The sequence below is a fragment of the Heterodontus francisci genome, unplaced genomic scaffold (assembly GCF_036365525.1).
Source record: "Heterodontus francisci isolate sHetFra1 unplaced genomic scaffold, sHetFra1.hap1 HAP1_SCAFFOLD_461, whole genome shotgun sequence".
Classification (NCBI taxonomy): Eukaryota; Metazoa; Chordata; class Chondrichthyes; order Heterodontiformes; family Heterodontidae; genus Heterodontus; species Heterodontus francisci.
In genome coordinates, this window is record NW_027140390.1 from 666,974 (window position 1) to 679,979 (window position 13,006).

The 13,006-nt window shown below is 42.0% G+C and overlaps 1 protein-coding gene across 4 annotated transcripts in view; it reads right to left on the reverse strand.

Moving 5' to 3' along the window:
- Window positions 1-13,006, reverse strand: part of LOC137359608 (cysteine-rich protein 3-like) — a 232,609-nt gene that overhangs the window by 137,253 nt on the left and 82,350 nt on the right. For 2 of the 4 annotated variants that reach the window (XM_068025439.1, XM_068025441.1), the window contains exons 4-5: window positions 1,026-1,053; window positions 212-469 (exon numbers count right to left, since the gene is read on the reverse strand). In XM_068025439.1, the coding sequence (XP_067881540.1) occupies window positions 212-469; window positions 1,026-1,053 (286 nt within the window). The remainder of the gene's footprint in view (window positions 1-211; window positions 470-1,025; window positions 1,054-13,006) is intronic. The other 2 variants (XM_068025437.1, XM_068025438.1) reach the window with 1 other exon arrangement.

Consider the following 13,006-nt stretch of genomic DNA (forward strand, 5'->3'; position numbering starts at 1 on the left):
AAGTATATTTAAGGCTGAGATAGATAGAGTTTTGGTCTTTCAGGGAATCAAGGGATCTGGGGAATGGGCAGGAAAGTGGAATTGAGGCAGAAGATCAGCCAAGATCATACTGAATGGTGCAGCAGGCACGATGGGCAATATGGTCTACTCCTGCTCCTATTTCTTTGTTCTTATGCACACTTGGTGTCCATTCTGTGCCAGGGTACCTTACCTTTGAGTTGTGCTTTTGGTATAGGAGTCATAGTTCTCACTGGTGGAGGTGGGCTGTCCAAAGGATTCCGTGCTATCGTGCTCACTGGTATGGGAGTTAGAGAAGATTTGGCAAAGGATGTCTGCACTGTTGGTGGAGTTGCAGCTCTCGAAAGGTCAGAAGAACCGGTGGGGAGTTTCTGCATTGATGCGTTGACTGGTGGGGTTGCCAATGAGTCTGTATCATAAATATAACAACCGCCACCTCCGATATTTACCCCTGCGGAGATAAAGAGAACAGTGAGCAGACAATCTGGGAAATGGGCTTTGTTTAACTTCCACTTTTAACTCTTTTCTGGTGAGGGAGCTTATGTTCTTTTTTTATCAAATGTTCTTTTTAAAAAAAGTTAGTTCAATAGATTTAACTATGTTGAACATGTGTAAAATGCTTCATATTCCTGAGTGAAACAAAGGAGTAGCCACTCGTTGACAGTGCAGTGTCTCACGGATGGGCATTTTCCTGACCACCCAATTCACCAGGCACTATCCAGCAGTAGGCACTGGGAAGCTATCTTCACCAGAATGATTCCGGGGTGAAAAGAGTTCAGTAATGAGGACAGGTTACATAGGCTAGGCATGTGCTCCCTGAAGCATAGTAGATTAAGGGGTGATCTAATAGATGTGTTTAAGTTAAAAAAAAAAGGCAATTTCAATTCACTTTTAAGCAAATGTTTGGGCTGCTGGTGGTAGTTGCTGAAATTGAATAATTCTTCTGTCCTTATTCACAAAGCAACCTTAACTATATATATATTTTTAAAAATTAAAAAAAAACTCACTTTGCACACCAGTTGGTGATGTTGGCACCTAAATAAACATATTAAATATATTAGTCTCAGCTGCTTGTGCTATATTTTGTAGTTTTGTACGTATAAATGAAATATTATGAATTATCTGTTTTTTTGGATTGGTAGTAATGTCTTCACCAAGACAACGGATGTCGAACAGAATTATTTTGTGATCTGGTAATAACTTGGAGCGGTGATTCTAACTGAAATTGCGTTATGTTTTATCAGACTAATAGTGCATGACAAAGCTAGCAAGTTTCACATTACCAGCTACAAGACTTAATTTAGGCTATAAAGACAAATAGGATGGTTTAATCTTGCCCATCTGGTCTACAAATATTCAGTCCTTCTAAAGATTTTGGAAGTGTGCATCTGCATTTATGAACAATGAGATGATTACACAGCACCCAAGTTAGAGTTTTTCTTTAATTTTCTATGATAAATGGAGGGAACAACCTTGAAAAGTTTCCATATGTACAAGTTCTGAACAGCTTAAGTTACATGCAGACTAATTGCCCTCTTAAATTTCTTGACCAATTTAAGATCCTAATCTCAGAAGGACATCTGTACTGCAATATTGTAAAATATCTGTTTCCCCACATCAGTCATCTTTGGGTTGCCTTTTTAATACTGACCACCTGTGTGAGCACCGTGGTCATGCTGTAGAAAATAGCGCTAGTTCAGACTGGTAATAAAACTACCTTGTGACCCACCCACGCTACACCTTATTAGGAGGTGCAGTGAAGAAGAAGCTTAAAGCCTGTATCTAATTGGCCTTGTACAGAACCTGCATGCTTGATAGAAGATTTAAAAAATCTTCAAATGTTCAACATGGTCATACAGGAGGAGATACAACACAAATAGGTCTTCATGTGGGGAAAAGGGGTGATGATTTATCTTTTTACTATTGGGTCGAAGTTTCATTGGTGTATTTGGGCAGTTTTGCAACATAGATGTACAAATTTTTAAAAAAGCATTTAAGGGGCATCTAGATAAGCACATTAGGGAGAAAGGAACAGAAGGATATGCTCATAGGGTGAGATGAAGAAGGCACCCTTCTTCATCGACTGCATCTTTAGCTGGAGCGGTTTGGTGTTAGACAGCAATGTGTTCGTGGTCTGGATGAGCTTGGTTATAGTCTCCACGGCTTTGGACTGGCCCTCTCTGAAGATGAGGCGCTGATCGGCATACAGGGAGGAGGATCGTGTGGAGCATAAATACCAACATGAACCAGTTGAACCAAAAGCTGTAGACTTACTGTAACTGAATGTAAAATGATTGAAGGATTTGATGGGGACAATAGAGGGAAACGAGTTCCTCTGGTACAGGAGTCCAGATCATGGGGGCATAAAAGGCTGATTAACAAAATTGAGCCTCATGGAATAGAAGGGTCAATGTCCAATTGGATAAAACAAAATTGGTGAGTCATAGTAAATGGTTGTTTTTCAGACTGGAGGATGGTAGACATTGGTGTTCCCCAAGGGTTAGTGCTGAGGTCACTGCTTTTTTGCCATATATAAATGACTTGGCTCTTGGAATACAGAGTATAATCTCAAAATTTGCCAACGCCACCAAACTTGGAGGTGTGGCAAACAGTGAGGATGAAACAAACTGCCTGCAACAGGACATAGATGGGCTAGCAGAATGGGCAGACAGGTGGCAAATGGAATCTAATGTTGACAAGTGTGGGGTGATGCATTTTGGCAGAAGGAAGAGGGAGAGTCAATATATACTTATTGGCACAGTTCTAAAGAGTGTGCAGGATCAGAGGGACCTGGGGGTGCATGTGATTCAATCTCTGAAGGTGCAGGACATATTGAGAGAGTGGTTAGTAAAGCATATGGGATCTTGGGCTTCATAAACAGAGGCATTGAGTACAAAAGCAGGGAAGTCATGCTGAACCTTTATAAAGCCCAACTGTTAAATTCCAGAAAGCTTGTTGTGGAAGGATAATGCTGGAGCCTATCTTTAATCACATTCATATTTAATGTACGGAGTAAAAGGATTACAAACATGTAGCTTCCTACTTAAACCCTTCACCAGTCTCAATAAGAGTCTCCTTACAAGTGCTCAAGTAAGACCCCAGTTAACACCCTCCACCTGCATATAATTAAACAATTGATACATAATTAACAGATTCCTTTCTTTCTTTCCAAAATAAATTCCATATTATGTACTAAGTATTAATGTGTTCAAAGAACATTTCAAAATAAATCATAATAAATTCCATATTAGGTATTAAGTATTACATTGCAAGGTGCACCTCCTCTAGCACCTCTAACAATTCCTTTGTACTAATATTTATTTTTGTGGAACAATCAAATAGCTGATGACTTGCATCTACCCATTTAGGTTTGGAGATTTCCTTTCTCTCCAATATTTGTTTCAATCCAGCATTGTCAATTCTCACTCAGTTTTTGTAGAATGCACATTGTCCCACAAAGAACGATTATCCACATAATATTCAATGGGTGTCCTATCTTCAATATGTCCCTTGTTCAGAATTTCACCTAAAATATTTGACAAATTGAACCCCATATCCACTGCCTCCACAAGACCCAGTGTTTCTGCAGCTAAAGTGCTTCTAATGAACCTTTTTGTTTTCTTAGCTTCCCAAGCTAAAGGACAACATTTCCCATTTTCACCCATCAGAAATTTTATGAAACCAGCTGCACACGAATTCCCATCAGGAAGATTAACGTGTGAAGCATCACTAAAAATGATTAGCTTCATGTTCTTTGGGTCGCCTAAGGATGGAAATTTCAGAACACATTTCTCCAGATGTAATTTTTTAATGTTTAATTTGCCCTTAAAACATTCTCAACTTTCGCATCATCGTACTTAGCTCCAGTACATCAAAACTAGAATCAGGTCTATTCTGAGTGCACAACCAATTTAATTGACCAATCAAGCTTCACAATTGCTCAGTCTCTGTTTTAGATATATCAACATCTCTCTGTGATGACCTAACATGATGTTACAACCAGGTGAGCAATATGTCTAGGAGGTCTCTTGCTGACTTCACCTGGTCTTATTGTAACAGAATTTAATTTTAAACACACTGTGTTTTGAGTTTCCCTTTTTGTGAATCCGTGTGCACAGTTTCCAATTATCAGGCAAACAACTGAGCACAAACAGGCTTTCTTTGGTTTAAAGCAGAAAGATTAAATTTATTAAACCTTAACCTTAATTCTAATACAGGTCATGCCTGAGGATATACGACGCGGTCACACTAACATGCACATGTGATGCAAACATGCAAGATAGGGACAGAAAAGAGTAGAAGAGATAAGTAGACCAGTTTGAGGCAATATCTTGTTACTGTTTCTCGAGTTCACTGTAGTCCTTAATTGAAGTTATATTCTTGCGTTTCGTTGGGGTCCAGTAATCTTAAAACTTTGTTCATGTGGCAAACCTTTCTCTCTTTGACTTTCAAGTCTTCAATGGTTTCAGTTCCCTGAGAAATAGGCAGGCAGACAGGCAGCAGGCAGGAAGACAGGAGCTGTTCTTAGTTCCAGGAGAGCACACGGCATTCTGCCTCAAAACCCTCTGGGATTTCAAATTCAAAAAGCTCCCAGGGTACTCAGCAGGTTAGTCATGTGACTAGTTCCTTATATGGAACAGTCTCTTCACAGCCCTTGCTGGAGGCTCAAATTTGTCTGCCCCAGCCAGCTAGCCATATGACTAAAACTAGTCTGACCACTTCTGTGGAGAGCAACTGCAGAGTCTCCATTGTTTCAACATTGTCTGTTACCATGGAAATGTCTTTCCAGTCAGAGATTGCAATTTTTAAAGTTTTAATGTTTATGTAGCGAAATAATGTGTACCTCAGTCTTGGCAAGTGGGGGTTTGCCTGACAATGATTAACCGGAATGGGAGTAACACACTCTAAATAAGGTTGCTGATTTAAAGTTATTCCAGAATTAGTTTGCCTAATATCTAAATCAATATATTTAAAGGCCCCACAAGCCCGACTTCCAATCAGAAATTCTGCCCTAATCTTATTAAGGGCATATTTTTCAAAATCTGCAATACCACCCCATGAGAAATCATCAACGTGCATCATGAAGGTGCTTGAAAGTTTCCCCTTTTTGTTTTTTGTTCGTGGGATGTGGGCATCACTGGCTAGGTCAGCATTTATTGACCATCCCTAATTGCCTTTGAGAAGGTGGTAGCGAGCTGCCTTCTTGAACCACTGCAGTCCTTGGGGTGTGGGTACACCAACAGCACTGTTAGGAAAGGAGTTCCAGGATTTTGACCCAGTGACAGTGAAGAAACGGCGATATAGTTCCAAATCAGGATGATCTGAGGCTTAGAGAGGAACTTCCCATGCATCTGCTGCCCTTATCCTTCTAGATGATAAAGATCATGGATTATGATACCAATAAAACATGGCAGGATCTGCTTTTAGTTGAACTCAACCAATTTTCAACAAAACAGATCTCACCAAGAAATACCACATCCTGGAAATATCATTATGCCAGAGACACATTTGTTCAGTTGCCTCTTTAGTATCACCCTTCAGAATTGTGGCTTTTATGCCAATGTATCAACTCCCATGAATATGTGCCCAAAAGAGCTGAAAAGATTTTCAAGATTACTTTTCCAGCTGTGGGAAAGTCTACTCCAACATCGGTCACCCAGTCGTTCTTCACAATCCCTCGCAACTGGCCTTAAGGCTTTAGCCTTAAGTCCCATTAGGACGGACTTTTCTGTACAAATCCATCTATAAAGACAGATAGTAAGAGTTTCGATAGATATTTTAAAAGAAAAGAGTTAACAAAGTGAACGTTGGTCCTATAGAAAGTGAGCCTGGGGAATTAATAATGGATAATAAGGAGATGGCAAATGAATTGAACAGATATTTTGCATCGGTCTTCACTATTGAGGATACAAGTAACATCCCAGTATTAGCTGTAAGTCAGGAAATGGAAGGGAGGGAGGAACTCAAGAAAATTACAATCACCAGGGAAGTTGTAGTTTGATTGTCAGCTAAGATTTTATGCAGCATTTCATCAGTCACTGTGTCCAGTCTCTGTGTTCACAGAGCCCAAATGACTTTCAGCTGCAGTATTCATAACCATATTGTTCACATTTCCACACATGTTTCTGAACTCGTCATTGGCAAATTCCCCTCCATTATCAGTTAGAAACTTAGCTGGTACCCCAAGTCCAAACCCTATCCATTTCTCCATGATTTTACCTATAATCATCCTTTTGTCCTTGGTATTTATTATTATAGAAAGACGAAATCTAGTTGCTAGGTTTATAAAATGTAGAATGAAAATATTCTTGTCTTTGTCCCATACCTTTGAATCAATGGCAACTACCTCATTAACGTCAGGTGCCAATGAAGGCTTACAATAGGATGTGATGGTGTCCTCCAATACATTTTACAGATTTCACACTTCTCACTAATTTAGATTAGATTAGAGATACAGCACTGAAACAGGCCCTTCGGCCCACCGAGTCTGTGCCGAACATCAACCACCCATTTATACTAATCCTACACTAATCCCATATTCCTACCAAACATCCCCACCTGTCCCTATATTTCCCTACCACCTACCTATACCAGTGACAATTTATATTGGCCAATTTACCTATCAACCTGCAAGTCTTTTGGCTTGTGGGAGGAAACCGGAGCACCCAGAGAAAACCCACGCAGACACAGGGAGAACTTGCAAACTCCACACAGGCAGTACCCGGAATCGAACCCGGGTCCCTGGAGCTGTGAGGCTGCGGTGCTAACCACTGCGCCACTGTGCCGCCCTAATCTCTTCTATTATCCTCGTATACTCTTCATCAATCACACCTGCATCCTTTAGAGGGGTTCTTAATCTTTGACAGGAAGGGTGAGCAAATTGTGTAACCTTAAGACAATTTGCTTTTTATCTCTCTGATTCTTATCACCTGATGCCATTAATACTTCTTTAATACTGATGAAAAACGTCAACTTTTGATCAGGAGATACAATAATGCCCTGAATGGTAAACTGCAAATTCACTAACTTTCCAAAAACAACTGCCTTCTCATGCTCCTTAACAAGTTTTATTTGTGCCTCTTTCATTGAAGGTTTACTCAACAGTAAAGGTATCTCACTACAGACACATCAGTACTGATAAAGTGGCTGACTCCAGCTATTTTACATGGAATTACTACTCTCTTCAGTGGCTTCAATATGTTGTCATCACCAAACCTAAAGCTGGTCATACTTTTATACTCCTTGACCTGGCATCAATCCTCACTTTTTAAAAATTATTTTATGGATGTGTGCATTGCTGGCAAGGCCAGCATTTGCTGCCCATCCTGAATTGCCCTTGATATCTGAGTGACTTGCTGGGCCATTTCAGAGGGCATTTGAAGAGTCAACCAGATTTCTGTGGGTCTGGAGTCACATGTAGGCCAGACCAGGGAAGGACATCAGATTTCCTTCCCGAAAGGACATTAGAGAACCAGACAGGTTTTTAATGACACTCAATGATAATTTAAGGGCCCCATTACTGAGGTGAGCTTTCAATTCTGGATTTTATTAATTAATTGTATTTACATTCCACCAGGGGCCATGGTGGGATTTGAATCAATGTCACCTGGACTTCTGGTTGATTAGTTCAGTGACATTACCACTACACCACCATCTCCCTCCAATACTGATTGAATCCAAATAACATTGTAACCAATCTGTTCCACATACAGTCGATGAACAAGCGCTATCTAATACAGCACAGTTGAATGAATCCACAACTAACCTTAGGGTAGACTCAGTTGGGACAAAATCAGAAATGAAAGTGGAAGGCAGAAAATTAATGGATAAGTCTGGAAGACAGAGGAAACAAAGATTAGAAAATATAAAAAAGAGTTTGGCAGTGCTCAAGGGTATCTATTTCAATGCAAGGAGCATAGCAAATAAAGCAGATGAGCTGAGGGCACAGATAGGCATGTGACAGTATGATATCATAGCTATTACAGAAACATGGCTTAAGGAGGGACAGGAATGGCAGCTCAACGTCCCTGGTTACAGGGTTTTCAGACGTGATAGGGAGGGGAATAAGAAAGGAGGGGGAGTGGCAATTTTGGTCAAGGAAACTATGACAGCTGTGAGGAGGGTTGATATGTTGGGAGGTTCATCAAATGAGGCCATATGGATTGAGCGAAGGAACAAAAAAGGGGCACTCACACTGCTGGGAGTGTACTACAGACCCCAAAACAGTCAGAGGGAGATAGAAGAGCAGATATGTAGGCAAGTCTCTGAGAAGTGCAAGAACAACAGGCGGTAATAGAAGGAAATTTTAATCACCCCAATATTAACTGGGATAGTTTTAGTGTGAAAGGAATTGAGGGAGTAGAATTCTTGAGGTGCATTCAGGAGAACTTTTTTGCCCAGTATGTAGCAAGTCCAACAAGGGAGGGTGGAGTTTTAGACTTAGTGTAGGAAATGAAGATGGGCAGGTGGAAGGGGTGGCAGTGGGAGAGCATTTTGGTGGTAGTGATCATAATTCAGTCAGTTTTAACATAATTATAGAAAAGGACAGAGATAGAACAGGAGTTAGAGCTTTCAATTGAGGCAAGGCCAATTTTACTAAACTGAGGAGTGATTTAGCAAAAGTGGACTGGAAACAACTACTTGAAGTCGTCAGAACAGTGTCAGAACAGTGGGAGGCATTCAAAGGGGGGGATTCAATGGGTTCAGGGTAAACATGTTCCCACAAAGAAAAAGAGTGAGGCAGCCAAATCTACAGCCCCATGGATGTCAGGAGCATACAGGATAAGATAAGGCAGAAAAGGAAAGCTTATGTCCGACACCGAGAACTCAATACTACAGAAAGCCGAGAGGAGTACAGAAAGTGGAGGGGTGAAATCAAAAAGGAAATTAGGAAAGCAGGGAGAGGGCAAGAAAGAATATTGGCAAGCAAAATCAAGGTGTTCCCGAAGATGTTTTATCAATACCTTAAGAGTAAGAGGATAACTAAGGAGAGAGTAGGGCCCATAAAAGACAAAAAGGTAGCCTACGTGGATGAGCGGAAGATATTGGTCTGGTTCTTCATGAATATTTTGTGTCTGTCTTCACAAAAGAGGGGGATGATGCAGATATTTTAGTTAAGGAAGATGGGTGTGAAGTATTGAATGTGATAAACAAAGGGAGAGTATTAATGAGAATAGCATCCTTGAAAGTTGATAAATCACCAAAGCCAGATGAAATGTACCCCAGACTGTTAAAAGAAGCAAGAGAGGAAATAGCAGAAGGTCTGGCCATCATTTTCCAGTCCTCACTGGATACAGGTGTGGTGCCGGAGGATTGGAGAACGGCTAACGTTGTACCTTTGTTTAAAAAGGGAGTAAAGGATAGACCGAATAATTACAGGCTAGTAAGTCTAACCTCAGTAGTGGGCAAATTATTGGAATCTATTGAGAGACACAGGATAAACTGTTACTTAGAAAGGCACAGGTTAATCAAGGATAGTCAGCATGGATTTGTTAAGGGAAGATCTTGTTTGACCAACTTGATCGAAGTTTTTGAAGTAACAAGGAAGATAGATGAGGGTAGTGCAGTTGATGTGGTCTACATGGATTTTAGAAAGGCTTTTGACAAGTTCGCACATGGCAGACTGGTTGGAAAAATAAAATCCCATGGGATTCAGGGAAATGCAGCAAGGTGGATACAAAATCGGCTCAGTGACAGGAAACAAAGGGTAATTGTTGACGGGTGTTTTTGCGACTGGAGGGCTGTTTCCAGTGGCGTTCCACAGGGCTCAGTACTGGGTCCCCTGCTTTTGTGGTATATATTAACGATTTGGACGTAAATGTAGGGGACATGATCAAGAAGTTTGCAGACGACACAAAGATTGGCCGTGTGGTAGAGAGCGAGGAGGATAGCTGTCGACTGCAGGAAGATATTGATGGCCTGGTCAGATTGGCAGCAAAGTGGCAAATGGAATTCAACTTAGAGATGTGTGAAATGACGCATTTGAGGAGGTCAAACAAGGCAAAAGAAAACACGATTAATGGGAAAATACTGAAAAGTGTAGAGGAAGTGAGGGACCTTGGAGTGAATGTCCATAGATCCCTGAAGGTAGTAGGACAAGTTGATAAGGTGGTTAAGAAGGCATATGGAATCCTTTCCTTTATTAAGCGAGGTATAGAATATAAGAGCAGGGAGGTTATGCTGGAACTGTATAACTCATTGGTTAGGCCACAACCTGAGTACTGTGTGCAGTTCTGGTCACCTCATTACAGAAAAGATGTAATTGCACTCGAGAGGGTACAGAGGAGATTTACAAGGATGTTGCCAGGACTGGAAAAATGCAGCTATGAGGAAAGATCTGGGGTTGTTTTCCTTAGAACAGAGAAGGCTGAGGGGAGATCTGATTGAAATGTACAAAATTTTGAGGGGCCTGGATAGAGTGGAGGTGAAGGGCCTATTCACCTTAGCAGAGGCGGTGGCGTAGTGGTATTGTCACTGGACTAGTAACCCAGAGACCCAGGGTATTGCTCTGGGGACATGAGTTCAAATCCCACCACAGCAGAAGGTGGAATTTGAATTCAATTAATAAATCTGGAATTTAAAAAAGAAGCTAGTCTAATGATGGCCATGAAACCATTGTCGATTGTTGTAAAAACCCATCTGGTTCACTAATGTCCTTTAGGGAAGGAAATCTGCTGTCCTTACCTGGTCTGGCCTACATGTGACTCCAGACCCATAGCAATGTGATTGACTCTTACATGCCCTCTGAAATGGCCTAGCAAGCCACTCAGGGCAATTAGGGATGGGCAATAAATGCTGGCCTGGCCAGTGACACCCACATCCCATGAATGAATAAAAAAAGAGGTCAGTGATGAGAGGGCATAGATTTAAAGTGATTGGGAAAAAAATTAGAGGAGAGATGAGGAAAAAGTTTTTCACCCAGAGTGTGGTGGGTGCCTGGACCTCACTGCCTGAAAGGGTAGTTGAGGCAGAAACCCTCGACTCATTCAAAAGGAGTCTGGATATGCACCTTAAGTGCCATAATTTGCAGGGCTATGGACCAAATGCTGGAAGGTGGGATTAGAATGTTTAGTTTAGTTTAGTTTAGTTTAGAGATACAGCACCGAAACAGGCCCTTCGACCCACCGAGTCTGTGCCGACCATCAACCACCCATTTATACTAATCCTACACTAATTCCATATTCCTATCACATCCCCACCTGTCCCTATATTTCCCTACCACCTACCTATATTAGGGGCAATTTATAATGACCAATTTACCTATCAACCTGCAAGTCTTTTGGCATGTGGGAGGAAACCGTAGCACCCGGAGGAAACCCACGCGGACTCAGGGAGAACTTGCAAACTCCACACAGGCAGTACCCAGAATTGAACCTGGGTCGCTGGAGCTGTGAGGCTGTGGTGCTAACCACTGCGCCGCTGTGCCGCCCTGTGAGGATTGTTTTTCGGCCAGCACAGATACGATGGACCAAGTGGCCACTTTTTGTGCCTTAAACTTTATATGATTCTAACGCTTTCATCACAGGACTAAAACTCTTTGTAACTAGTACAATTCTTTCAGATTCATAAGTATCTTCCTCTTCTGCCTCAGAATTTCCTGTGCCTTGTGTTATTTTGAGGATTGTGCCCCTCCGCTTTAGGTAGTTCATTGCATAAGGATACTTTGAGTCACACCTGAAGCATCTTGGGTATTTTTGGGATTCATTCACCTATGATTGCTGTTCCAATTCTGTCTTCCACTGTAATAGTCTGAACCAGTAAAGGTGCTTTCATCCCCATTCCTCCTGTCTTTAACTCTTCTATTGTATTTATGCCTGCAATCCAGTATCTGGACCATTTCGAAATCCAATAAACATTGAGTCCTCCATTCTTTGTGTCACCACAGAATTCCCTGTTTGTTCTACCAGCGCTGCAGGAAATGACTGTTTCCCCAGGGACTTCTTTAAGCCAACAGACATCTGATCTAACAGGGAATCTTTTATCAAGAACCGAAACCCAGTTGGAACAAAGAGCCTGTCATGTGCGACACCCGAGCACAATCTAGCAAATTTAAATGCGAGCACTGAACCAGGGATCTCCAAATTGAATTTCCTCAATCTTCTATTCTTTCTTTCTTTCTTTTGGGCCTCCTTATCTCGAGAGACAATGGATACGCGCCTGGAGGTGGTCAGTGGTTTGTGAAGCAGCGCCTGGAGTGGCTATAAAGGCCAATTCTAGAGTGACAGGCTCTTCCACAGGTGCTGCAGAGAAATTTGTTTGTCGGGGCTGTTGCACAATTGGCTCTCCCCTTGCTTCTCTGTCTTTTTTCCTGCCAACTACTAAGTCTCTTCGACTCGCCACATTTTAGCCCTGTCTTTATGGCTGCCCGCCAGCTCTGGCTAACGCTGGCAACTGACTTTCACGACTTGTGATCAATGTCACAGAATTTCATGTCGCATTTGCAGACGTCTTTAAAGCGGAGACATGGACGGCCGGTGGGTCTGATACCAGTGGCGAGCTCGCTGTACAATGTGTCTTTGGGGATCCTGCCATCTTCCATGCGGCTCACATGGCCAAGCCATCTCAAGCGCCGCTGACTCAGTAGTGTGTATAAGCTGGGGATGTTGGCTGCCTTGAGGACTTCTGTGTTGGAGATACGGTCCTGCCACCTGATGCCAAGTATTCTCCGGAGGCAGCGAAGATGGAATGAATTGAGACGTCGCTCTTGGCTGACATACGTTGTCCAGGCCTCGCTGCCATAGAGCAAGGTACTGAGGACACAGGCCTGATACACTCGGACTTTTGTGTTCCGTGTCAGTGTGCCATTTTCCCACACTCTCTTGGCCAGTCTGGACATAGCAGTGGAAGCCTTTCCCATGCGCTTGTTGATTTCTGCATCTAGAGACAGGTTACTGGTGATAGTTGAGCCGAGGTAGGTGAACTCTTGAACCACTTCCAGAGCGTGGTCGCCAATATTGATGGATGGAGCATTTCTGACGTCCTGCCCCAT